Source organism: Nelumbo nucifera, chromosome 2 (assembly GCF_055504915.1).
Source record: "Nelumbo nucifera cultivar China Antique chromosome 2, China Antique-T2T, whole genome shotgun sequence".
NCBI classification, from domain to species: domain Eukaryota; kingdom Viridiplantae; phylum Streptophyta; class Magnoliopsida; order Proteales; family Nelumbonaceae; genus Nelumbo; species Nelumbo nucifera.
In genome coordinates this window covers 34,106,837-34,133,403 of record NC_142650.1, presented here as the reverse complement: position 1 = coordinate 34,133,403, position 26,567 = coordinate 34,106,837, and the positions used below count along the sequence as shown (strand labels likewise).

The 26,567-nt window shown below is 40.5% G+C and overlaps 2 protein-coding genes across 3 annotated transcripts in view; one reads left to right on the top strand and one right to left on the bottom strand.

Annotated features, from left to right (window-relative positions):
* Positions 1-22,119, top strand: part of LOC104603230 (putative folate-biopterin transporter 2) — a 40,603-nt gene extending 18,484 nt beyond the window's left edge. Inside the window, exons 2-5 of one of the 2 annotated variants that reach the window (XM_010267205.3) lie at positions 20,317-20,582; positions 20,736-20,831; positions 20,923-21,093; positions 21,189-22,119. In XM_010267205.3, the coding sequence (XP_010265507.1) occupies positions 20,317-20,582; positions 20,736-20,831; positions 20,923-21,093; positions 21,189-21,770 (1,115 nt within the window). In that variant the 3' untranslated portion in view covers positions 21,771-22,119. The remainder of the gene's footprint in view (positions 1-20,316; positions 20,583-20,735; positions 20,832-20,922; positions 21,094-21,188) is intronic. The other variant, XM_010267206.3, reaches the window with a different exon arrangement.
* A 1,309-nt stretch (positions 22,120-23,428) lies between these two features.
* On the bottom strand, positions 23,429-25,670 carry LOC104603231 (aspartyl protease family protein At5g10770-like). Its single transcript, XM_010267207.3, has 2 exons — positions 25,370-25,670; positions 23,429-24,885 (listed from the first exon to the last, which is right to left on the bottom strand). The coding sequence occupies exons 1-2, from the start codon at positions 25,533-25,535 to the stop codon at positions 23,618-23,620; spliced, it is 1,434 nt and encodes a 477-aa protein (XP_010265509.1). The 5' UTR covers positions 25,536-25,670; the 3' UTR covers positions 23,429-23,617.
* Positions 25,671-26,567: the final 897 nt, after the last annotated feature.

Sequence of the window (26,567 nt, the reverse complement as noted above, 5' to 3'; positions counted from 1 at the left end):
CATTCAGCATGCATATTATTTGAAAAATAGTAATTCTCTTTATTAAGAACATTAAATTTGCTCTCATAACATGGAAAATCATTGTGTAAGATGGAAAATCACTTTCCAGGGTTGAATTGGAACTTTGGATTTAACAGGAACCTTAGAGAATCTGAACTTCTTGCAGTGTCCGAGCTGTTAGGATTGTTGAGTTCAGTTTGTTTGGGGGAAGGTGGGTCAGATTCTAGAATTTGGGGTCCTAATGCTGAAGGGTCCTTTTCTTGTAAATCCTTTCTACATTCGATGGTTGCCACACAATCTTCTTATCATTTCCAGTCAAAGAAATTTGGTGCCTTCCTATCCCCCCTAAAGTCAGCGCTTTTTGTTGGGAAGTTTCTCATGGTTGTATTAACACCTTTGATGTACTTCAAAGGAAAAGACCAAACTGGTGCTTGTCCCCTAACTGGTGTGTCCTGTGTAAATTGAATGGTGAGACTGTTTTCCACCTTCTTATATCTTTCCCTTTTGTCAGTTTTATTTGGAATTGGTTTACCTCCCTTTTTCGGTGCAGGTGGTCCTCTCCTAACAGGGTGGAAGGCTTATTCAACCTAATGGTATCAATGGTATGACAAGGAGGGGAAGGATTCTTTGGAGATGCACTAGAGCAGCAATACTTTGGACCATATGGGAGGAAACGATAGGATATTTGAAAGTAAAGAAAAATGCAAGGAAGCTTTAGTTGAAACAATAACATTGAGGGTGGCTCATTGGGTAAAAAGTTTGAAGCTGTTTTCAGCTTTCAAGGTTGAAGATTTCTTCAGGGTTTGGGGACTTATTGCTGCTTCATCATCTATGAGACGATAGTTTGTTGAGACTTGGTCTCCTCCAACAGAGGGTTGGGAGAAGCTAAATTTTGATGGGAGTTATGTGGGTAACCCATGCCCTTCAGGTATTAGGGGGGCCATTAGAGATGAAAATGGTTCCATCATTGCCCTGTACTCCGGTCCTGTGGAGGTAGGTGATGTGACAAGGGCAGAGTTTCTAGCTGCAGTATATGGGGTTGAGAAGGCTAAAGAGTTGGGGATCAATAGACTGATCATCGAGGGAGATTTAAAAACTGTGATAAAATGGTTGCAGAAAGGGGAAGGGGTGACATGGCAGTTGAAGAATGAATTCAGAAGATTTAAATGGATGTCAAGGAACTTGTCAGTTCAGGTGGGATGGCTAAGGAGATCTGCCAACAGTTTGGCAGATAGCTTAGCAAAGCAAGGGGTTCATAGAATAGATATGTTTTGGGCACATTTGTAATTCTGTACTGGGTCAGCTTACTATGCTGATATCTTTTGTAACTTATTGTTGTAACCTAAAGTATTTTAATTAATAGAAGTTATTGATAAAAAATAGTATTTTAAATATTTTAAAAATAATACTAATATATATTTAAGTATTTAATAGAGACATTTCATGTTAAATTAACAACTAATGTAGGCTATAATTTTATGTTAAAAAAGTTAAGATAGAGAGCAAGTAAAAGAGAAAAAGCACAAAGATGGGACCACTTTTTTAGTTAATGGAAGCGAGAGAATACCATTGGATTTTATGCATTTACCACTATGGAACTTTGGAGAGGAACTGAGCAGTGGTTATAACGTGAATAAGTGTATTATAGAACCAATTTGGTTTTACGCCAAGGAGATCAACCATGAAATCTTTTTATTGAGATCAATACTCATTTATCTTGGGAAGGCATATAATAGAGTTCCTGAAAAAATAATATGGTGGGTTTTGGAAAAGGACTACCAGATACTCAAATAGGTATGTGGACTTATCAAGGATATGCATGAAGGTGAAATAAACAATATTTGAACACCTGAGGGAGAGGCATCAGAGTTTCTGGCTAGGATCGGACTTCACCAAGGCCCAACACTTAGCCCTTGTGTTATGTATTTGCAAAAGTCATGATGAATTGGCTAAAACCATTTAGCAGGAAGTCCTATGATGTATGATGTTTTCTGATTGACATGGTATTAATTGATGAAACTGGAGAGGGATTAAAATGCAAAGTTAGACTTATGGACAACTGTCTTGTCAACAAGAGGTTTTAAAATAACTAGGACAAACAGAATATAAATTTGACAATGATAGGAGTGGAAATTAGGGTACGTTTAGGTGGTGTTTGGTAAAACTTAACTTGGGAAAGAAAAAAAGATCTGATTCTAGCTTTGGACTCTAAATAGCTAGGATTTACTTTTTTTTTGCTTTTATTCTTTAAATGCAGTTGAATTGTTTGAATGTCTGAATGTTATTACATCTGAAGAGAGATTGTTTTACATCTTTATCCCTATGAATTTATGTTTTATTTTTCTCGTAGATGAAAAGGAAAAAAAAGAAGGAAAAATGGGGAAGAAAATGGTTTACTAGTAGCACTGGCCCCACCAAACAAAGAGAAGCAAAAGAGAGATTGGTGTGTGAATGAGAGGTAGAATTGTAGGTAAGGGTGCATTTCTTTCATAGAGTGAGGTTACTTTTGGAACAAAAAAGTTATAAAACACCAAATGATCCAAGCCAGAAGCCACTACGAGAATCTTTAAAATTAAGAGTCCAGACTCAGATGTTGCACCAAATGATCTAGGATGTCTGAAAATTCATTTTTCCATACCTGAGACATCCATTAAATGCAAACAAAGAGATATCTCAATGTAACGTCCTTCATTACCTTGGTAATCCATGACAAGGGAGATTGAGGAGAATTTTGCCAAAAGAATTAAAGCAAGATGGTTAAAATGGAGGGGGTTTATCCGGAGTCCTATGTGATAGGAGAATACCACTCAGGCTCAAAGGAAAATTTTATAAAACAATTACAAAAAATTTTATGGTATGGTGCATTTAAATGAATACAACACCTTGACTTTTTTCTCAAAAACAAATGTTGCATGGAGTTGATTGTTGAGCAGTCAAGCAGTCAAGAAACAATGTCCAAAATGAGTGTGGTATTTTCTTTTTATCATTAAAGGAGAGTTTTATTTGAAATTTGTTAACAGCTGTTATTTTTTCCTATGTATAGTACCGCAGGGGTACTATTGTACTTTTACTCCTTTTTATTTTAGTTGCTGTCAAGCTAGTATATATATTAAAAAAACTGCGCCGCCAGCAGTATCTTTTTGCTCTCAGTTCTCTCTTCTCTCTTCTTCTCTTTCTTTTCTCTCTTCTTCCATTCTTCTCTCCTGCATAACATGGTATCAGAGCGGGACTTTCAAATCTGAAAGGAGAAGTCGAGTGAACAGTTTTTTTTTTTAATCCTCAGAAGGAAAAACATTTTATTCCAACAAACCAACAAAGAAGAAAATCTTATCCCCAAACGAAAGTACTGCCACTATATGTTCAACAATTCCCTGAAATTAAACATGTCCATTACAAAACAAAACATGATGTCCCTTGTTGCGTCTCTACAACAGTTATAAGACCATATTGATAGATTGCCGTAGAGTTTACTTCTACATATGCCATTTGGTCTGTAAAAAGAGTTCAGGCAACACACCAGAACTTCTACAGAATTTAGAAGGTGGACCCATTCCATCCAAAGTTGGAGCCCTTTGTGTCGTAGAATTTGAGGAAGAATCGTGACTTAGGAACATACAATTTGGTTTCAAGAATTGTTGCAATTTGCGCCACTCAGTTTCTTTTTTTTTTTTTCTTCTTCGCACCAGATTTCCAGATCTGCCACCCTCATCTGCTGTTCGGCTGATTGAAGATCTCACACACTGAAGTAACTTTTCTCTCTCTCTCTCTCTTACCTTTTTTTCTGGTCGTGTGCCAGGGCAGAACTTGTACTAGGTCTGCCGGTTGGATGTGAGGTGATCAACATCTCTTTCTTTCCTTTTTTGTGGGGTCGACTGATCCCTGTGAAATTGTAGGTCATGAGGACCTTTCTTGTGTGTTGTAACAGCAGCTTTTATGGTGAACTGTGGGTCAGAAAGTGACCAGTACTTGCTGTAACAGTAGTCCTGTTGATGCGTAGGTCAAGAGATGACTTGTATGCACTGTGGCAACACTTGTGTTGAGCTTGTAAGTCAAGGGATGATCTGTTAGTGCTGTAACAGCACTTTAAGGCTGTGTACCCCATTTAAGAGTTGTTTTTGAATCTGAAATCATGAGTGGTGAAGATTCTGCTACATCCGGTGTTTCTTCAATGCTGAATGGAATGAGTGGGGGTGTGGACCTATCCTTTCCCATGGCATGGCTGTTATTCCTCTTGATGGTTTAAATTATTTAGAGTGGTCAAGAGGGATCAAGTTGTACATCACTGCAAGGGGAAAGATAGGCTATATTAATGGGAGAATCAAAGAACCACATTCTGGGAGTGCTGAATATGACAGATGGAACTAGGAAAACAGCATGGTCATGTCTTGGCTTTTGTAGAGTAGAAGATCAAGACTGTAATCAGTCTTGAATCCTAATAGGTTTTAGGTTTACAAAACAGAAGAAAAGTGAGAGAAAGGAGAAGGAATAGAAGAGAAACAGGAGAACACAAGGGGTTGAAAGGAGGGACAGATTCTTACAGATCTGCCGCCGCCACTCTCTTATTATTTATAGGTTATGTTCAGTACATAATGGAAAGGACAGATCTGCCCTTAGTACTTACATGATAAATAAAGTAAATAAAAACTGAATTAACAAACTGACCCAAATTGACACTACTATAACTGAAACAAATAACTACACATGCTGTCCTACGAACACAGTGGGGACCACTGCTGTGGGGCTCACATCAGTGTTCTCTATACTCCCCCTCAAGTTGGGAGTAGATATCTATCATGCCCAACTTGGATAGGTCTGTCTCTAACTTCTTCCTTGGTACAACGTTGGTGAGGATATCCGCGAGCTGCATATTAGATGTGATGTACGGAAGACACACTTCTTGTGATGTGACCCTCTCTCGCACAAAATGTCGATCAACTTCGATATGTTTAGTTATGTCATGCTGCACTGGGTTGTGGGCTATATTAATAGCTGACTGATTATCAAAATACAACATTAAGGGCTTTTCATAGTCAATACCTAACTCTTCAAGTAGTGACCTCAGCCATAAGATTTCAGCCACTCCGTTAGCCATTGACTTGTATTCCGCTTCAGCATTGGAGCGGGAAACAACACTCTGCTTCTTACTCCTCTAAGAGATAAGGTTACCTCCCACAAGGGCATAATATCCAGAGGTAGACCTTCTGTCATCAACACTCCCAGCCCAATCGGCATCTGTATAGACCTCCACCCTCATGTGATTATTGTTCTTGAGCAGTATACCTCTACCCGGGCATCTCTTCAAGTATGCTAATATTCTCTCTGCCGCAAGAAGATGAGAAGTTCTAGGGGAGTGCATGTACTGGCTAACAACACTAACTGCATAATTGATATCTGGCCGAGTGAGGCAGAGATATAGGAGCTTTCCAACCAACCGTTGGAACATAACTTTGTCTTCAAGAGGCTCCCCGCCCTCTGCACTAATCTTGTGATTTTGTTCAATGGGTGTATCAGCAGGCTTAACACCCAACTTTCCAGTTTCCGCCAACAGATCTAGAACATATTTTCTCTGAGAGATAAAAATCCCCTGCTTGGATCTAGCAACCTCAATACCCAAAAAGTACCGTAGTGCACCAAGATCCTTCACCTCAAACTCTTGATGAAGGAGCTGTTTGAGGGACTCAATCTCATGGCTGTCATTTCCTGTCACCACAATATCATCAACATATACTGCAAGTAGTGTCAGAGAGGACTCCACCCTCTTGATGAATAGTGTATGATCTGACTGGGCCTGTACATAACCAAACTTTCCAAGGGCTAATCTGAACCTATCAAACCAGGCTCTAGGTGACTGTTTCAAACCGTACAATGCCTTGTTCAGTCGGCAAACCTTCTTACCTGTCTCTGTATCATAGAATCCAGGAGGCAACTGCATGTAGACTTCTTCCTGTAAGTCTCCATTCAGAAAGGCATTTTTAACATCCATCTGGAACAAGGGCCAAGAATGATTTGCTGCAAGGGATAATAGAACTCGGATGGTGGTCATCTTGGCTACTGGGGCAAAGGTCTCCAAGTAGTCTATACCATAAGTCTGAGTGAACCCCTTTGCGACCAGCCGGGCTTTGTACCTTTCAATAGAGCCATCAGCATTATGCTTCACAGTGAACACCCATCTGCATCCCCCCGGTTTCTTTCCTTTTGGTGGGTCAACCAGTGCCCAAGTATTATTCTTCAACAGGGCATCCATTTCGACTTGCATTGCATCTTTCCATTTTGGAACTGACAAGGCTTCTTGCACTGTTCTTGGAATAGGGACATCGGCAATGGAAGTGAGATAGGACCGGTAAGATGGAGATAAACGATCATAGGATAAGAACTGTGAGATGCTGTGAGCTGTAGAAGTGGTGCAATGTCGTTTCCCTTTGTGAATGGCAATAGGGAGATCAAGATCATCCACAAGAGGGGAAGTGGCAACAGTGGGAGGTGTCTTAGTAGGCTCTGGATCTAGAGCCACAGAAGGAACTGGAGCTGGCCGGGACTACCGATGACTAGGATCAACCTGCCTGCATCGCCTGTGATAGACTCTCAACTCCTGCTCCCTCTGACCACCCTCACCACTACAACCTTCATTACCCAGTGGAATAGGTAAAGGAACAACCCCACTTCCACCAGCCCCACTACCACTCTCACTGCTCTCCCCCTGAGGAGAAACCCTAGGATAATAGGGTGTCTCCTCAAAGAAGGTGACATCCATGGAGACAAACCTTTTCCCTGAAACCGGATCATAGCAGCAATAACCCTTTTGAGTTTGTGCATAACCGAGGAAAATGCATTTGGAGGCCTTAGGTTCAAACTTGGAATGATGAGGCCCAAGAAGCTGAACGAAACAAGTACAACCAAAGGTTTTAAGGGGAACAATGAACAACTCCTCATCTGGGTATAGAAGGGAAAAAGGGGTTTTCATATCAAGAACCCGGGAAGGAACTCGATTAATGAGATAAATTGCCGTGAGGATAGCATCACCCTAGAAGCGAATAGGTACATTGGAGGTAAACATAATGCTTCTAGCCACCTCCAAGATATGCCTATTCTTCATTTCGGAAACGCCGTTCTGCTGTGGTGTATAAGGGCAAGTGCTCTGGTGAATAACTCCATGGCTAAGAAGGTAGGAGGTCAATGGCTGAGCAAAGTATTCCTTTGCATTATCAGATCTAAGGACTTTGATTTTGGCCCCAAACTGAGTGAGAATCATCTGATGGAAGTTTTGGGTCAGAGCAGGAACCTCATCCCGAGAACGCATAAGATAGACCTAAGAAAAGCGGGTATGGTCATCAACAAACAATAGAAAATATCTGTACCCACCCATAGAAGAGATATGATATGGCCCCCAAACATCAGTATGCACAATATCAAAAGAGGAATTACTCCTTTTATTACTTAAAGAATAAGAGGTTCTACAATGTTTGGCAAACTCACAACTCTCACACCTCAACTTTGATAACTCAACAGACTCAAATAAAGCAGGAAACAAACTCTTCAAAGACTTAAAAGACAAATGACCTAATCGGTTATGCCAAAGCATAACCGGACTCACAAACTGGGAAACAAAAGACTTCTTATCCACTGACTCCTCTCGACAAGAACTCTCTCCAAGCAGATAGATCCCGTTCGTCTCACGGCTAGTCCCAATCACCTTCCTCGTCTCCAAGTCTTGAAAAACACATCGGTCAGGGAAAAAGGTTACTGAACAATTCATGTGTTTGGTAATACTACTAACTGAAAGCAGGTTAGTATCAAGCTTAGGAACATGCAAGACAGAAGATAAAGGGATAGTATCCGATAGCTTGATGTCCTCCTTGCCTGAAATGGGAACAAGAGAGCCATCAACAATGGATACTCTATCTCGGCCAGAGGACAAGTGATAAGAAGTGAACAATGATGGCAAGCTAGTCATATGGTCGGATGCACCTAAATCTATTACCTAGTAGTGGTCATTATTACCTGGAGCTGAAGCATGGTAAGCTGAGGCTCGAGTACCTGAATGTGCAAATGCAGATGTGGCAGGAGCTGATGGTGACTGAGATGGCTGAGCTGAACTCCCAACTTCCTTTTCCAACTGTATGAGGGCAGCCCGAACAACGGCTAAAGTCTCTAGGGATGTGCCTGTTGAGGATGCTGAATCAGTGTTCACGACCACATGAGCATTACCCTTCTTATTTCTTAGTTTTGTTGGGACCAAGTGAGGATGTAGCTTCCAACTAGTATCTTTTGTGTGCTTGGGTTTCTTGCAATGTTCACATACCAGATCCCGTTTATCTTCCTTCTTCCGGTCCCTTTCTGGATCACCCCCTGGCTTAGGTTTAATAGCTGTCAGGGCTGGGAAAGGGGGCTGAGGCTGTATCATGACTTTCCTCCTGGTCTCTTCACTATGCACCAGGGAGTATGCTTGAGAAAGGGTCACACTATCTCTTGTCAATATCTGTTGTCGCACAATGTCATATTCTAAATTCAAACCAGCCAGAAACTCAAATACCCTATTCGTCTCGACTTGCTTTCTGTGAGTCTGTGCATCTTTGAGACTCTCCCACTCAAGGGTCTCTAGATGGTCAATCTCATGCCACAAGGATTTCAAGGTAGAGAAGTAGACAGAAACTAGCTTCTCTCCTTGTTTAAGGCTGTTCACCTCACACTTCAGTTCATAGGCTCTGCAACATTAAGGGGTTGGGAATAGGCTTCTTTCACAACATCCCTTATCTCTTTGGCTATCTTTGCCCACAAGAAATTTCGGCTGATATGTGGTTGCATAGAATTACACAGCCATGCCATAACCAAATAGTTCTCTTGAACCCACTTGGTGTATGTTGGGTCCTCCTTGGAAGGTTCTTTCACATCTCCCAAGAGGTAACCCAGTTTTCCCCTTCCTCCAATAGCCATCATGGCTGATTGAGCCCATTCCAAGTAATTTGACCCATCAAATCTCATAGTTGTAATCTGAAACCCGGTTTCAGATACACTACCATAACTGTTGTTTCCAAAACTACTTTCTCCCTGACCCTTAAACTCCATTTTTGATCAAGAATCAGTGGTTACAAACTGTTAGAGCCACTATACCAAAAAACAGAGTAAAATCAAGCAGGTCTGAAATCTGATCTGAAACCAACACAAATCTGATCTGATCTGATCTGAAACCAACCCAAATCTGATCTGAAATCAATCGCCTATCACAGTATATGCAAGAAATCAACTCAAATCTGATCTGAAATCAATCGGCATGCACAGTACCAGGCAGCCTGTCAATCTGAGATGCTATTTTCTGAAATCACTACTGTGGGGCCCATTGCTGCGAGAGCAGAATTAGGGTTTCAACTGTAGGTCTGAAATAAGTGCTCAGCTGCACTCTCCAAGCAGTCCGCACAAGTGGGACTTAAAACAGTCAATCTCTGAGAGGGGGGGGGGGGTTCGGCCCAACAGTCAAACCCTAGAAAGAAACTTAAAACAGTTCGGCCTCTCCTAGATAGGTCCAACCTATCTCGACTGATTGCAGTCTCTGAAACTAAATAAAAAAAGACTTATGGATTTCGGTTTACTGCCTTCTAGGGTTACTTGAACCCTAACCTTCGCTACTTCTTCCTGATTACCAACTCTCTGCAAGCCACGGCAAGTCCTCAACTGCTGCGAACCTCTCCTGGTAATCTCCAAGATTCAGCCGCCGAATACTTCTTCACAAGCTTCCAGCCCTAGCTAGTCCTCATGTGGTCGGCTGGACTAGACGCACATGAGAAGCCCTAGATAGGCTCTGATACCAAGTAGAAGATCAAGACTGTAATCAGTCTTGAATCCTAATAGGTTTTAGGTTTACAAAACAGAAGAAAAGTGAGAGAAAGGAGAAGGAATAGAAGAGAAACATGAGAACACAAGGGGTTGAAAGGAGGGACAGATTCTTACAGATCTGCCGCCGCCACTCTCTTATTATTTATAGGTTATGTTCAGTACATAATGGAAAGGACAGATCTGCCCTTAGTACTTACATTATAAATAAAGTAAATAAAAACTGAAATAAATAACAACTGAATTAACAAACTGACCCAAACTGACACTATTATAACTGAAACAAATAACTACACATGCTGTCCTACGAACACAGTGGGGACCACTGCTGTGGGGCCCACATCAGTGTTCTCTACAGCTTTTAGTTTCTATGCAACCTCAAATAAGAAGGAATTTCATGTGGGCTGAAACGGAAAATGAGATATGGGAACAAGCAAAATCAACATATTCGGAACTGCGACACTATGCAAAAATCTACCAGCTACAGGCAGAATCGTCTACTTGTAAACAAGGGGAGAGGTGTCTATCTGTGTACTACTCAGACTTGACCTTTGTCTGGAAGGAGTTATATCATTATCGGAGTGTGGATTGGAAGTGTGATGAAGATGCAAAACTGTACAAAAAGCTTGTCTCCCAACAGAGAGTGTTTGCTTTCTTACATGGTTTGAACCCTACATATGAATCTATCAGAGTCCAGATCCTAGGTAGCAAAGATCTTCCACTAGTTCAAGAAGTTTATGCTCTTGTACAATCAGAAGAAAGCAGAAGGAATTTGATGAACAATTCTGGAGGATATGCAGTTGTGTTGGCAGCGAAAGGGAGTGTTACTACCGGTGGGGGAAATACTTCTAAGAAGGGGGATCTTCAGAAAAAGATGGATGACAAGGACAAATTGTGGTGTACTCATTGCCATAAACCCCGACACACCCGAGACACATGCTGGGATCTTCATGGGAAGCCGAAATGGGCTCAAGATCTGAATACGAAGCAAGGTTTAGATATGAATAAAAAGTCCGGACAGCAAGGTACAAGAAAACACACTATGGCAAACATGGCTACTCACGAGAATCAGCCCCCCATTCATACTATGACTCAGACACATTCATTTGGATCTGACCCAAGGGAGGATATTATAAATTCCTTCCGTGACCATTTAGAGCTCTATGGTAGAGCAATTCGTCAAATGGATGCTCCTCCCTCAACTTCATTTGCATCTCAATCAGGTAACTCTGCCACAACTTTCCATGTTGCTTCTCATAACCCTGACACTCCCTGGATCATTGATTTTGGAGCATCAAAACACATGACTGGTACGTCCTCTTTCAAACCTATCACCTTCAAGGTGAGACTAGCTGATGGATCATATACTACCATAGCTGGTCAAGGAACCATTTCTCTCCCTCTCGGCCTTACCCTCTCTGATGTTTTACATGTTCCGAAATTTCCCATTAATTTTTTCTCTGTTAGTAGTGTTACTAATTCCTTAAACTGTTCAGTGACCTTTTTCCCTTCTTACTGTGTGATCCTGGATCTGGCATCGGGGAGGATGATTGGTAGAGGATGTATGGTTGATGGACTTTACATGCTGGAGAATAAGGCTGGTCTTCAAGTCAGAGAGTCTAAGAGTCGGTCCTATAAGAGTCAAGTTTATTTATGGCATTGTCATCTTGGTCATTTATCTTTTGGGTCTTTGAAAGTGGTGTTTCTAGAGTTGTTTAAGTCAGTGTCCGTTTCAGGTTTCTCTTGTCAAACTTGTCAATTGAGTAAGCAGTGTAGAACTCATTTTCTTTCAAAAAATAATAAATCTGAATTTCCTTTTCACATTGTTCATTCTGATGTGTGGGGCTCTGTTACTTTACCATTTGAGAGTGGCTATAAGTATTTTATTACCATTATTGATGATTATTCTAGATATACATGGGTATATCCCATGCGGACCAGGGATGAAGTACCAAAAATTATCCAAGATTTTCAACGGATGGTCTTCACCCAATTTCAAACTGAAATCCAAATTTTTCAGTCAAATAATGCCAAAATATTTTCATAGTGATCTTACAGAAGTTTTTGCGTCATGTGGTTCACTTCACCGTAGCTCTTGTGCCCGAACACTACAACAAAATGGTATTGCTGAAAGAAAGAACCGACACCTCCTTGAAGTGGCTCGGGGTTTACTACTCCATATGAATGTCCCAAAACGCTTTTGGCTTGAGGCTGTCCTTTGTGCTACCTACCTCATCAACCGTATGCCCTCTCGTTGGTTAGAGTGCAAAGCCCCACATCAGTTTCTCTTTCCTAAGGCCCCCCTTCCCATTCCTCGTGTGTTTGGTTGTCATAGCTTTGTCCAAAATTTGTCTCCCACTCGTGAAAAATTGGATCCTTGTGCTATTCCTTGCATATTCCTGGGGTACTCCTTCACTCAGAAGGGATACCGTTGTTTTGATCCTGTTTCTCAAAAATTCTATGTTTCCATGGATGCCTCTTTCTTTGAGAGTGAGCCTTTCTTCCCTGTTTCTCCTCAGGGGGAGAGTAGGAATGAGGAGAAATTGGTTCAACTCCCTCTTCTTCCTGATCCTCCTTTTTGTGTCTTCTTCCGTCGTCACAAAGGCCAACCAAATTCAAGAACTGTGGAGAATCCAAAAGTTGTACCTCCAATGCCATTAAACTCTTCGGGGGCGGATCATACTCACTCAGGTATCTTGGTTCCCATTGATGTCCCTGACCCCATTGCAATTGATACCTTTGTTGCTAATGACCTTGACCTTCCTATTGCTCACAGGAAAGGTGTTAGATCGTGCACCACTAAACACCCCATTTCCCACTTTGTTTCCTATGAAAACATTTCACCCTCTTTTTGAGCCTTTCTCACATCCATTGATAGTGTCCCTATCCCTAAGAATGTGGTAGAAGCTCTTTTAGTACCTGAATGGACAAATGCTATGAAGGAAGAAATTAATGCCCTTCATAAAAATGGCACATGGGAACTTGTAGATCTTCCTAAGGGAAAGGATCCAGTTGGATGTAAATGGGTGTTCACAGTCAAACATAGGGCTAATGGCACGGTGGAGAGGTATAAAGCTCGTTTAGTGGCAAGGGGTTTACACAAGTGTACGGAGTTGATTATGTAGAGACTTTTGCACCCGTTACCAAGATGAACTCCATTAGAGTTCTATTCTCTCTTGCTGCTAATCTTGACTGGGATCTACATCAGCTTGATATTAAGAATGCATTCTTGAATGGTGACCTTGAAGAGGAACTTTACATGATATAACCCCCTGGTTTTCAGGCTCAAGGCAATGAACAAAAGGTGTGCAGGTTGAAGAAGTCTTTATACGGGCTGAAACAATCACCGAGAGCCTGGTTCAACAGATTCCATGCAGCGGTTCAGCAGAAAGGATACAAGCAATGTCAATCTTATCACACATTGTTTGTGAAAAGAGGAGAAGGTAAAGTTGCTGCCTTGATAGTATATGTTGATGATATAATTATCACTAGCGACTGGAAGGATGAAATCCAAAAGTTGAAGAGTTTTCTTGCCACACAGCTTAAAGTAAAGGATCTAGGTCCTCTAAGATACTTCCTAGGAATTGAAGTTGCCCGCTCAAAAAGGGGTATCTTCATTTCCCAAAGGAAGCATGTCATAGATTTACTCCAGGATACAGGAAAAATGGGAGTGAAGCCAGTTAATTCCCCTATTGATCCTAACCATAAATTAGGTGACAACCAAGGTGAACCTATCAAGGATGTGAAACAGTTTCAGAGACTTATAGGGAGATTTTATATCTTTCTATGACCCGCCCAGACATTGCTTATGCAGTTGGTGTCCTTAGCCAGTTCATGCATGCCCCTATGACCACTCATCTTGAAGCAGCAGAAAGAATCCTCCGATACCTTAAAAGGTTTCCAGGTACTGGCTTGTTGTTTCAAAGGCACAGACATTTGAAAGTTGAAGTATATACTGATGCAGATTGGGTAGGATCCCTAAATGACAAAAAGTCAACTAGTGGCTACTATACCTTCATAGGAGGAAATCTAGTTACCTGGAGAAGCAAAAAGCAAAGTGTGGTAGCTAAATCCAGTGCTGAAGCTGAATATCGAGCAATGGCTCATGGAGTGACTGAAATTATGTGGATAAAGAATCTATTGAGTGAGTTGGGTTTTCCAGTGGACAGACCTATGACCCTATTTTGTGATAACAAAGCAGCCATAAACATTGCTGCTAACCCTGTGCTACATGATAAAACTAAACACATCGAAGTCGACAAGCATTTTATCAGAGAGAAGGTTATCACAGGGGAAGTGTGTACTCCCTATGTCAACTTTGAGGATTGACTTGCAGACATCTTTACAAAAGGACTACACCACTCACGACATCATGATTTATGTGACAAGTTGGGCATGATTGACATCTATGTCCCAACTTGAGGGGGAGTGTTAACAGCTGTTATTTTTTCCTATGTATAGTACTGCAGGGGTACTATTGTACTTTTACTCCTTTTTATTTTAGTTGCTGTCGCCTAGTATATATATTAAAAAAGCTGCGCCGCCAGCAGTATCTTTTTGCTCTCAGTTTTCTCTTCTCTCTTCTTCTCTCTTCTTCCATTCTTCTCTCCTGCATAACAAAATTAAAGTTAAAAAGTTTTACAACAGTGTATGGGGCTAGAAGTCCCACACTATTACATATTTCTGTCCCTTTTTACATTGCAGCCCAAAACATTTGTTGCCTCAAAGCCCCTTGTTTAGCAAGATAATCAGCTAGCCCATTTGCACTCCTTCTAACCCATTTGAATTCTGCCTCTATCTCCCTTGCAACCTTTCCCACTTCCTTTATCACTTGTTTGAAAGTCCACAGAGTAGTTCTATTGTTTTTAGCCCAAGAGATGATCACCTTGGAATCCCCTTCAACCTCAATATGCCTCATTCCTAGTTGCTTGGCTATCTTCAATCCTTGTAGCAATGCCATTACCTTAGCATTTAGAGAGTTGCCCATGTTGATAGGTCTAGAGAATATTGCTAATATTCTCCTTTTAGAATTTCTAATTACTCCCCCGATACCTGACAATCCCGGATTTCCAAATGAGCTTTCATCAAAATTCAGTTTAATTCTGTTACCATCTAGAGGTTTCCATTCCATCCTTACTCTTTCTTACACTCTTGAAGATTGTGCTACTTCTGTCTAGGATCTTATAATTTCTATGATTGAAAAATCTTGGAAAATATGCAAAGATCTTACCTAATGAACTACTTTAGCTTTGATTGTGTCAATTACCTCCTCCATTGTTCTACTCTTATCGAAGAATATTTTGTTATTCCTTTCTTCCCATATCACCCAACAAATAGTTGCCTTTGTAGCTTTCCACATAACCTTCCCTCTTTTCTTTGATTGCCTCAAAAAGTCTCAGTTGAAAAGTCCTGCCACATCTTGAGGGGAAACCCACCTGCAACCAAAGAGAAGACAAAAAGATTCCCAAATATGATGCATAAAGGAACAAGATAACAATAGATGTGTCAAGGTCTCACCACTTACCTTACAAAAGGAGAACATGTGAGGAAAAAGGCAAGCAAAAGGCCTTCTTTTCTGCAGCATATCACACGTGTTAACCTTGCCAAGGAAAAATGGCCCAACAGAAGGTTTGAATTTTTGGGGGGATAGGCTTACTCCAAATTTCTTTTATAGGGAATTCCCCAACCGGGTTGCTAGGTGTGGCCAGAACATTAAAGGAAGGGGAACAAGAGAAGAGGCCATCTGAGGAGCCTTTCCAAATTCTAGAATCTTCCAAGGATGGGTCCAAATGAACTTGTCCTATTAGATTCAGCAGTTGAATTAAAGAGGCGCATTCATTTTCCCTAAGGCCCTTCCTGAAACCCAGATTCCAATTGACCCCACTTAGGCTAGGATTACCCAAAGTGCTTACTGTTTTCCCTTTGAAATTTGACTAAGTGTATAGATTAGGGAAGAGGTCTTTGAGTGGACTATCTCCCACCCAAAGGTCTTCCCAGAAACGAACTTTATTACCCTGGCCCACATCAAACCGAATGGAATTAAGGAATGTTGGGTAAATTTCATAAATTGCTTTCTAAGGAGAAGATGAGGAAACATGAGGGGAAACTTTTGCATCCCAAGCATTTCCATCCAAACCATGAATACTCACAATGACTTTTAATCGGGGATCGGGGGTGTTTTTAGAGATGAAAATGGGGTCATCTCTGCTATGTTCTCAGGCCCAATTGGAGTGGGTGACTCCCTTAGAGCTGAGATATGTGTAGTTATGGAAGGAGCCCGGAAAGCTAAGGAATTGAACATCAAGAAACTTATAATTGAAGGGGATTCAGAGGTGGTGATAGAGTGGCTGACTAAAGATCAAAATGATTTATGGAAGTATAATAATGAGAAGATGAAATTCAAATGGCTGGTGCGGGAGATGGAAGTTAAGACATGTTGGATTAAAAGATTAGCTAATTCCCTAGCTGACGGTTTAGCAAAACAAGGGGCAGAAAGGGATTCTTTGTTTTGGGCTAAGTTGTAACGTTAGTGTCTTTGTATCTTTGTATTTTCTTTTTTCATTTCTTGAAGTTCTTTGTGACTCTTGGAAGATAAGTGTGTTTGTCTTCCACTTGTAAATTTTCTACTGATGAATTAATGAAAGTGTTATTGATAGAAAAAAAAAAATACTCACAATGACTTTGTGCCACATCCTATCTCTCTCAAATGGGAATCTCCGCAATCATTTTCCTAACAGAGCTATGTTCCTAATTGAGATGTTTCCTATTCCCAAACCCCCTTTATCCTTGGGCTTTCTAACTTGATCCCAATTAATCAGGTGATCCTTCCTCTCCTCACCTGGGTCCCAAAGGAAATCTCTCATGTATTTTTCTAACCTCCTTGCTACTCTATAGGGTATTCTAAAGGTTGAGAGGAAGTAAATAGGGAGGTTTGCCAACATGGCTCTAATCAATGTTATCCTTCCACCAAGAGAGATGTAATTCCTCCTCCACAGAGCTAGCTTCCTAGCAAATCTTTCAATGACTGGCTTCCAAAAACCTTTTGACCTAGGGTTCCCACCTAAAGGTAACCCCAAGTAGTTAATTGGCCAACTTTTAATCTCATACCCCAAAATCTCTGCAAATCTATTAAGTTCCCCTTCCTCCAGATTGATCCCTGCAATGCCTGTTTTGGTCCAGTTTATCCTTAAGCCTGTCATTCCCACAAAGTTATCCAATAGTAGCTTTAGATTAACCACACCTTCCTTGTTACCTCCCTCACAAAAGAAGATTGTGTCATCTGCAAATTGAAGGTGGGTAACAACCTCTTGATTTATACCTATCCTCCACCCTCTAATCAAACCTTGGAGGTCGGCTTTCGCCACCATTCTGCTTAACACCTCAACCACTAAAGTGAAGAGAAAAGGGGATAAGGGGTCTCCTTGTCTAATTCCTCTCTCAGCTGGAAAGAAATCCTTTGCTACTCCATTAATAAGAATTGAATAATGGGCAGAACGTAGACATCCTCTAATCCAAGACCTCCATTTGGTTCCAAAGCCTAACATTTCTGACATTTGAAGTAGCACTTCCCGGTTAACCTTATCATAAGCTTTCTCTAGGTCCACCTTACACACCAACCCTTTTCCTCTACCCTTTCTTTTTTTCGCAACACACTCATTGGCTACTAAAATTTGATCCACAATCTGCCTACCTTCCACAAAGGCACCTTGGAATGGTGAGTGAGTGAGTGTGGTGTAAACACAAATGCTGAGATGGATGTTTGGGAAAACTACAAAAGATAGGATCAGAAATGAACTTATTTGAAGGAGCCCAGGAATAGTTCCAGTAGATGATAAAATGAAGGAAAGTAGACTGAGATAGTTTCATCACATGGAGAGAAGACCATCTATAGAATCGGTTAGTAAGTGATCTTCTGCAAGTTGAAGGGTCTATAAAAACTAGAGGCAGGCTGAAAAGCACATGGATTGAAGTAGTGAGAAATGATTTAAGGGTCCATAACAATTCTAATTCCGGTTTTGGATGGAATCTAGGGTTGAGGAGAACAATAAGGGATACGGATTTGGGCTGCCTGTCGTCTCCACTAGCCACCCTTGAAAATGTTTTCTTGGACCCGAGTAAGGATGACTCCAGAATTTGGACCCCGTCCTCCAATGGTTACTTCTCCTGTGCATCGTTTTTTGAGACCTTGGTCCATCCTCCTGCTCCCTCTGGCCTTTCCTTCCCTGTTAATGAGATTTGGAGTAAACCCATTCCTCCTCGGGTTGGTAGTTTTTGCTGGAAAACTTTCTTGGAAAGAATAAACACAACCGACTTGCTTCAAAGAAAGAGACATAATTCTTGCTTACTTCCCAATAGGTATGTTCTTTGTAAAGCTAATGGGGAAACGGCTTACCACCTTATGGTTACTTGTCCGGTTACTAAGACTATTTGGGAATGGGCTTCATCCTTTTTTGGATGCACTTGGAATCCCCCCGTGAGTTTGCAAAGCTCGTTCTCTCCCTTGTTCTCTAGATGGCCTAAGAAAAGAGGGAAGATCATGTGGAGAAGCATTAGAACAGCTGTGTGCTGGTCCATATGGGAAGAGAGGAACTCTAGACTTTTTTCAGACAAGGAAAGATCTATGGAGAATTTAACTGAATTGATACACTTAAGGGTCAGTCATTGGCTGAAATCTTTGGAGCTTTTTTCAGAGTTCTCCATAGCTGATCTTTTGAGAAAGTGGAAAGAAGTTGCTACCTCGGCTCAATGCAAAAGGACCTCTAGACCTTCTTGGTCCCCCCCTCCTTCAGGATTCATGAAACTGAATTTTGATGGTTGTAGTTTAAGGAATCCTGGGCCTTCTGGGATTGGGGGAGTTTTCAGAAATGAGGCTGGGATTATTTTTGCTATGTTCTCTGGCCCTATTGGTGAGGGTGACTTTCTTAGGGCAGAGATTTTAGCAGAAATGAGGCTGGGATTATTTTTGCTATGTTCTCTGGCCCTATTGGTGAGGGTGACTTTCTTAGGGCAGAGATTTTAGCAGCTTTGGAACGAATCAAAAGAGCAAGAGAATTAAACTTTCGGTGCTTGATCATTGAAGGGGACTCGGAGGTGGTAATTAGGTGGTTGAAGGAAGATAGCAATGGTTGTGGAGCTACAGAAATGAAAAGAAAAAGTTTAAATGGCTGAGTAGGGATATTGAGGTGAAGTACAGTTGGGTGAAGAGAAGTGCTAATTCCATGGCTGATGGGTTAGCCAAGCAAGGGGTGCTTAAGGATTCTTTGTTTTGGACTACTTTTTAGCTTTCCTTCTTGTTCTCTGTTGTGGGGGAGTTAAGATATTTTACCTCCCCTCTCTTGTACTCAAAGTTTCACAATTTTTATAATCTAATAAAGCATTCTGTTATTGATCAAAAAAAAAAAAAAAACAATGGATAGTACTGAATAGAGCTGAATGGTAGAACAGGATTTATGTAGCTGACCCCATATAATTGGGGCAAGGCTTCGTTGGGTTCAGTTCAAATATTAATAACGACCCACTGATACATCCATTTCTCTCTAAAGCCAAACATCCTCTCTCTCTCTCTCTCTCTCTCTCTCTCCCTATGTACATATGCACACAGAAACATACACCAAATTCCTAAACTTCAATGTCCTCCTAATATATGAACAGTAAAGTTTATTATTTGCAAGTTGCATGCTTCCCTTAATCATTCCCATTTAGGCTAGTGAACAAAAATAACAGATCCCAGCCTGAAATAGATATAATCAATACAACTTACTCTTAGAATTCACTAAAGGAGGTAGATGCTTTGATCATTAGGGCCCTCTCTCTAGTCTCTGGTGAAGCAATCATCATCCCTAATTGGAAATAGGATTAGAAGCAATTGTTATCTATCAAAAAAACGGATTAGAAGCAATACATAGAGCAACTTGATTATCATATTAAAGCTTTATATGAAGAGCGAAAGCAAAATCAACTTTCTTGTAAGGTGTTTCTAACAAATTATCTTATAAGCTGGATGCTCCATAGTTCAATATTCAGCCAAAGTTTTGCTTTCTTTACTTTTCCATTTGACTAAATTTCTAGGAATGCACAATACCTCATAGTGGACCTTCCATCTGAAGCAGATTGTGTCTAATCAGCTTTTGTATGCTCCTCAACCTGCAAATGCTCACTATCCCTACAAAGTAGGCTATCACTAGGGGCCTCTTTGTGTATATTGTTTTTGTTGCTTTGTCAAAGCATTTCTCTCTTTATCTCCTATCTTCCTTTTACTGTGTTTTTTTCTGGGTGGATAAACTTTGGATTTGGCCTGCCCCTTCATTACCTATACCAAAAAGATGATTTAGTATCTCTATGTCTGCATTCAAATGCTAGTGAGATAATCAACAAGAAGAAAATAATAACGTCCTAATTTATTGTTTACTAAATTATAGTATTCTATCTGAAAAATCCCTCACTTGTCAGTTCTCGAAGTAACAAGCTTGATGAGAATTTTGTCTTTGTAAGTTTCAGGTTTTCTAGGTGTGATTTCCATGGTCTTTCTATCTCTGCACAGGAAGTTGCATATTGTTCCTGCATTAATGTCTCTTACAGCTGGGAGTGCTGGAGTAGCAATAGCAGATGTAACAATTGATGCCTGTGTTGCTCAAAACAGTATAAATCATCCCTCTCTTGCTGCTGACATGCAAAGTTTGTGTGGACTGAGCTCTTCCATTGGGTCACTACTGGGGTTCTTCATCAGCGGATTTCTTGTTCACCTAATTGGCCCTTTGGTTTGTTCTTGTCACTCATTCTACTGATATTTCTAATTTGGAATTGTTTAATGCTTACAATGAATCTTTTCTTGCTTTGTTTATTTGTAATTATTGTGGTGCAAGGCATAGACTGAGTATTTGGTAAACAGAGTTATTTTTTTTTCCTGACAGGGGGTATTTGGCTTGCTTTCTATCCCATTTGTGCTGGTCCTTCTGGTTGGAATGTTGCTTAATGAAAATCGCATGCCAAACTTTTCCTATGGACAGGTATTATATATTCACTATACTTTTTCTTTTTGTTATTCTATGACTTCCCTCTTCTATAGCATTGTATTCTTAAGTGTTATTCAGAAACCAGGTACACCAGAAGTTGTTGGATGCCAGTAAAGCTATGTGGACTACACTGAAATGCCCAGAGGTATGGAGACCATGTGCATATATGTATCTGTCGCTTGCATTGAGCTTGAACATCCTTGAAGGAATGTTCTATTGGTACACAGATGCAAAAGCAGGTCCATCATTCTCTCAGGTACTTCAATTCTGTTTTTGTTGGGAAGCCTATAGGACAAAAGGACTTGTCGTAATTTTAGTCTGTCAAACTAATATTCCCTTTTCTTCATGCAGGAGATTGTTGGATCCATATTCTCTGTTGGCTCAGTAGGGTCCCTTCTTGGGGTGCTACTCTACCAAAACATTTTAAAGGACTATCAATTCCGTGACATGCTTTTCTGGACTCAGTTACTTTATGGTGTATCGGGGATGCTGGATTTGATGTTAGTGCTGAGGCTAAACCTGAAATTGGGCGTACCTGATTATTTTTTTGCTGTAATTGATGAATGTGTTTCTCAAATGATTGGGCGTCTGAAATGGATGCCCCTTCTTGTACTCAGTTCCAAGCTTTGTCCCCCAGGAATAGAGGGTACTTTCTTTGCTTTGCTAATGTCAATTGATAATGTTGGCATACTCACATCTTCATCAGGAGGGGGCCTCCTACTGCATATATTGAAGGTTACCCGTGTACACTTTGATAACCTTTGGCTGGCCATCTTGATCCGCAACATAATGAGAATTTTGCCACTCTCTTTTCTTTTTTTGGTGCCTAGAAGTGATCCCACATCGTCCATCCTTCCAGCTGAGATGTTAACGACAATAGAAAGCCAAGAAAGTGAGAACATTGAACTGGCTTCCCTTGTCAACAACACCTGATGAAAGCCAAGGTGAACTCTAACTACATATCTTTCAACCAAGAATGACAGTTGAACAAGGATTTCCTACTTCCTATCCATCTGAACTTACATGACACGGTGTTGCTCAAGCATTTCAATTTATCTCCCTGGAATGTGGAGTGACTGAAGAAACCTTTGCTTGTCCACTGACTGAGATCACAGTGGATAAGTCAGAAATTGTTGTTGTTCCCTGCTTCCTTCTTTGTTGTTCCTTACAGATTACACTTTTATTGCAAATTCATTGATTGTTAAATGGCTAGAATACACTAGTTTCTGAAAAAGTGATTCAACATTAATTGCAGATTTGAAATTGAGTAAAAAGTTCCCAAGTTTAGAATACAGTACCAATATTGAAGGTGAGAATCACATGCACTTTTTGTAATATTCTTTTCATTTTTATGTACTACACATCTTTCATCTTAATCCCCGTTCAATTTTACATTATGTAAGTAGTCTTACCTAAGATTTCTATTTTATTGTCTTGTATTTTATCACCTTTTCTTCTCAAAAAATTGAACAAGCCTCCAAGGAGATAGAGTGATCTTTATCTTTCCTTCTCAGTTCGTCAGCATGGGACATCTTTGCACTGGTTACGAATTATGGATTTCCTACCTTATCTCGGTAAATAAGAGATGCAATTTGTAGTGCAAGATAAAGAATTGGCTTCTCAGTTCTCACGTTAGAGTAAACGAGTGTTTAATGCCCAACAATTAGTGGCAGCTTTGGCAGGAAAGAGGGTAAAACCTGATGGATAGGGATCTCTGTCCAACTAAACTCATTATAGAAGTTGAGCTGGAAATTCAATTTACTACTCTTATCATAGCTCTAATATCATGCAAATATGAATAGCTACAGATAGGGATGTCAGTGGGTCGGGTTAGGTGGTAAACCCGCGTTGACCTGATCCTATTGGGTTAGGGTTAGGTCAGCCTTATTCATGTTTCGGTTGAGATCGCCCCATGCCAAGCCTGACCCATTGACATAGTAGCAATGGAACTGTAAGCATAGGAAAGTTCAAAGTATCTGTTTTTTTTTTTTGTCAGTTTGCAGCTTTACAAATGAACTTAGTAAAATGGGTTTAACGTTGAAGTCATTAAAGGTTCAAACTTAGTGCTCTCTTCAATAAATGGGTGGGAGTGAGTGAAATAGTGCTCTCTTCAATAAATATTTAGCATTCAGTAGAGTTTAAATTTAAGTCAATAATATAAGTGCAATCACACTGAAACAGCATGAGAAACAACCTTATACCTCTCTAGGAATGGAATCTTCTTCAATATGAGTACTGATTCTTGTAACAAACCCAGCCACCAACATAAAAAGTAAGCATGGAGAGGTAGGTGCTTTTGTGAAGTACATATTACAGGAGGGTGTTTTTAGTAAGTGTACAGTGGTGTTTATATCCTGATTAAAAGGAACGAGAATTTTTCCTTCTGGTCCCAGACAAATGGGTTGGAATCAATTTGTCAATACATGACAGGGGCAGTTATTTCCTAGGCATGGTAGCCTATTCCAAGCATCAACTTTTGGAATACTCTCTATTTTTGAAGTTTTATAGAAAAGATTACTGAATCTTTTCCTTATCTACATTAAAGAAGTAAATATGATGCCAAACTACTTTACTCAACGTCTACAAAGACATACAATGAACTGCAGTTCTCTCCACAAAAATTAACAACAATATGAACCAACAATTCATTATAAGCTCCTCCATGATAATTTAAAATAATATGAAGAAGCTGGCACTTAATGATTTCAAGGCTATATACTGGCTTTTGCCTCAGGGTAAATATATTCACAATTATAATTCCATTCCTGTCGGTTATCTATTTAAGTAAAATTGCAAATCTCTTCTGCAAATCCCAACCTTGTTTGCTTACTATCATAAACAATCCTCAGATTTTTCTGCTGAAAATTCCCAATAATCCCAACCTGATCTTCATAAGCAAGGCTAGCCACAGCCAAGCAGACTTGAGAAGCATCACTCTTAACAAAATAAAAGATCCCTGAAACATCTACATTCACCTGAACATCACCCTCAAAATGCATTTTTATTGTGGGAATGTTCACTTCTTCATACTCACTGAGGTTAAAGCATGTATTCAAGATGGAAAAACCTGGAGCTGGAGGGAATCCTGAGAACTGTTTCAGGAACTCAGATCTCAGAGCCCCGTAAACTGATGGCTTTAGTCTTGTAATAACAGTTCCAGAATCAATGAGAATTCTACCTTGTGCAAAACCTGGAGCTTCCAAAGCCACCCCGCCAATACTAATACCGGTGAGATTGAGAAAATAGAAGCTCAAGAGCTGTGGATGTGAAATCATTCTGGTATAAGAAATGGGTGTAGAATTCTTATAAACAGAAGAATCTCCACCCAGAGTTAATGAACCAGAAGCATCAGCTTCTGATGAAGGTAAACAGTAGGAGAAAACTCCACCAAACTTACTGAAAGTTTGAGAAACCAAGGAGAGCTTAGTCCTGCCCAAGCCCATGAGACCAGAAGCTCCCCCAAAGAGACCTTTGTTGTTCCGACCACAGCCGAAGACAAAACCTTCCATGACAGTGCCACCAAGATCAAGTCGCTCTCGTCCTAGCTCACCTCGAGTGTAGGACCCGTCTCCATACCTAACAAAATAGTTGCAGGTTCGTTGATCAGTTCCGCATACTCCCGAATTGCCAGTAGCTAATTGCAAAGTTTGGCAAGTGGATGTGTTACACAAAACCGACTGATACGAAGGGGAAATAGAAGGCTTGAAGAGTGGGTCTTGTTGGCCATAGCATGATTTGCAGGGGTCACACTGGACCCATGTGAGATCACTTCCAGTGTCGACGATCACTGTCATGTTCTTACCCCCCAATTCCACAGTAACTATGTAGTTTAGAGTCTGAAGTTTTATGCCAGAGGTCAGAGGGAGTTGAGCTTCGGAAAAACCTTCAGTCCTGCCAGAATCTGCTCTTTTGATTTGTGATTGGAGTGACTGAACCCGCAGGTCATCGGAAATTAAGTGCTTCTGAAGTTTCTTGTTCCAGTCTTTGACCAGTCCGGAGCAGTAATCCCGGTGCTTCATCTCCAACATTGTCACTCCCTTCTCTTTTCCTAAAATCCAGAACAGAAAATGAAAATCTGCTTCAGGTCCTGAAGTAGTGCAACCATCTCTCTAGACATGGATTTGAGTAGAAAGCTCCATTAGTAGAGCAAATTCTTGTACAGAATAAATAATTTCATTTCTGATGTTCTTTTATCCAAAACAAGTAGTTTCCATCAAGACAACCTTGAAAAGAACAAATTAAAACAGAAAATAAGACCCATAAAGCACATATATCAATTAATCCAGACAACCCAAAATTTAAGTCTCAGGCCCGAGCTTGATCCAAAGTAGTTGGGTTCCCTCAAACAACCTCGAAAGAAGAAAAATTTTGAAAGAAGGAAACAAAAAAATTGATTCACATAAAGCACGAGAGACCAATGATAGAACACAGAACCCGAAGTGGACAGTGAGTAAAATGTCAAGAAAAGCTATTAGCAACCAACCCAACGAGACTTGTATATCATGTGCTCTATGTTCAGACTTCAGACTTACTTGATTTCTGAGGCTGACAGCTTGAGACATGGTTTACGTCTCTCCATTGAAACTTCTTCAGATTGACCACATTCACCTCTTCAAAGCAGTGAACCCCTTCTCTCATACCGACAAGCAGAAAAGGAAGAAAGAGCATCAATGGAAGAAGACTTGATCCTTCTGACATTTTCAAGTTTTGTTGGAGAAAAGTACAGAAAGATGGGTTGCAAAGGAAAGACGAGAGACACAAAGAAATAAGAGGGAAAGGATAGAAGAAGGTTGGGGGACTGCAGAGATTCTCAGGTGTTGGAGTTTGGTATGAGAACAAAAGCAGAAGTGCTGGCCTCAGGACCCACCGGTGCATGGGAATTATTGGTGCTTCACGTGCTCATACACAACAAAAATCTGCTGCTCTCTTCAGCTGGATTTATGGTCTCGTGATGTGAAGACGGTAGAACATCACCCATCAGCTGTTCTATAATCCCAATGCTTAATATAGAACTCATTTTAATTTGTTTTGTATAATCAGAGGACTGCTGGGCGAGTCATGTAGCAAAGAGATTTAACAGGTGGTGACTGGAAATGGCTCCCACCATGTTGCCCAAATCATCTGATCATCAAGTTGCCAAGCTTCACCTGATAGAACCACATGGAGAAAGAGAGGTTTCTTTGATGGGGATAATATGTCTTAAGCAATTAAGTTCAAATTGACTCTAATGGCTGATGGCTTTCACTGCAGTCCAATCTATGGTTTATTATACAGAGCTCACATGGACATGGGCCCTGAAAGTGTCTAAAGTTCTTGGGGGGTCATCTATCTGACAGATGGTTTCGATTGGAAGCACAGCTTTCTGAGAACACTTGGCCAGAAGGCGATGGTAGTTGGCGAAAAGATCCGAATACAGTTGTTCAGGATTCATGTAGTCGACCCCATAGGCTTAGATGATATTCTTTTTATAAATATACTATTATACAGCATTCCATGGATGATTCCATAAAAGAAGAGAAGAATACCAATATATCATATGCAAGTCTTGATACAACAATTCATCAGGAGACTACAGTAAGTGTAGCCCTAAAACACCTTGGCAAGCTTGCTTATGGACAGAAGAATATTGATGTGTCATGATCAGCCAACTTGTCAAGAAAACCACAGTACCATGGGCCAAGAAGGTCAAAGCTCTTCCTCATCATCAAGCCTTGTCCCATTCTGTTCAGC

Coding starts and splice junctions, on each gene's coding strand:
- LOC104603231 (XM_010267207.3), bottom strand. CDS start 25,535: ATGTCAGAAGGATCAAGTCTTCTTCCATTGATGCTCTTTCTTCCTTTT. Junction 24,886..25,369: donor CTGTCAGCCTCAGAAATCAA/GTAAGTCTGAAG, acceptor TCTGGATTTTAG/GAAAAGAGAAGGGAGTGACA.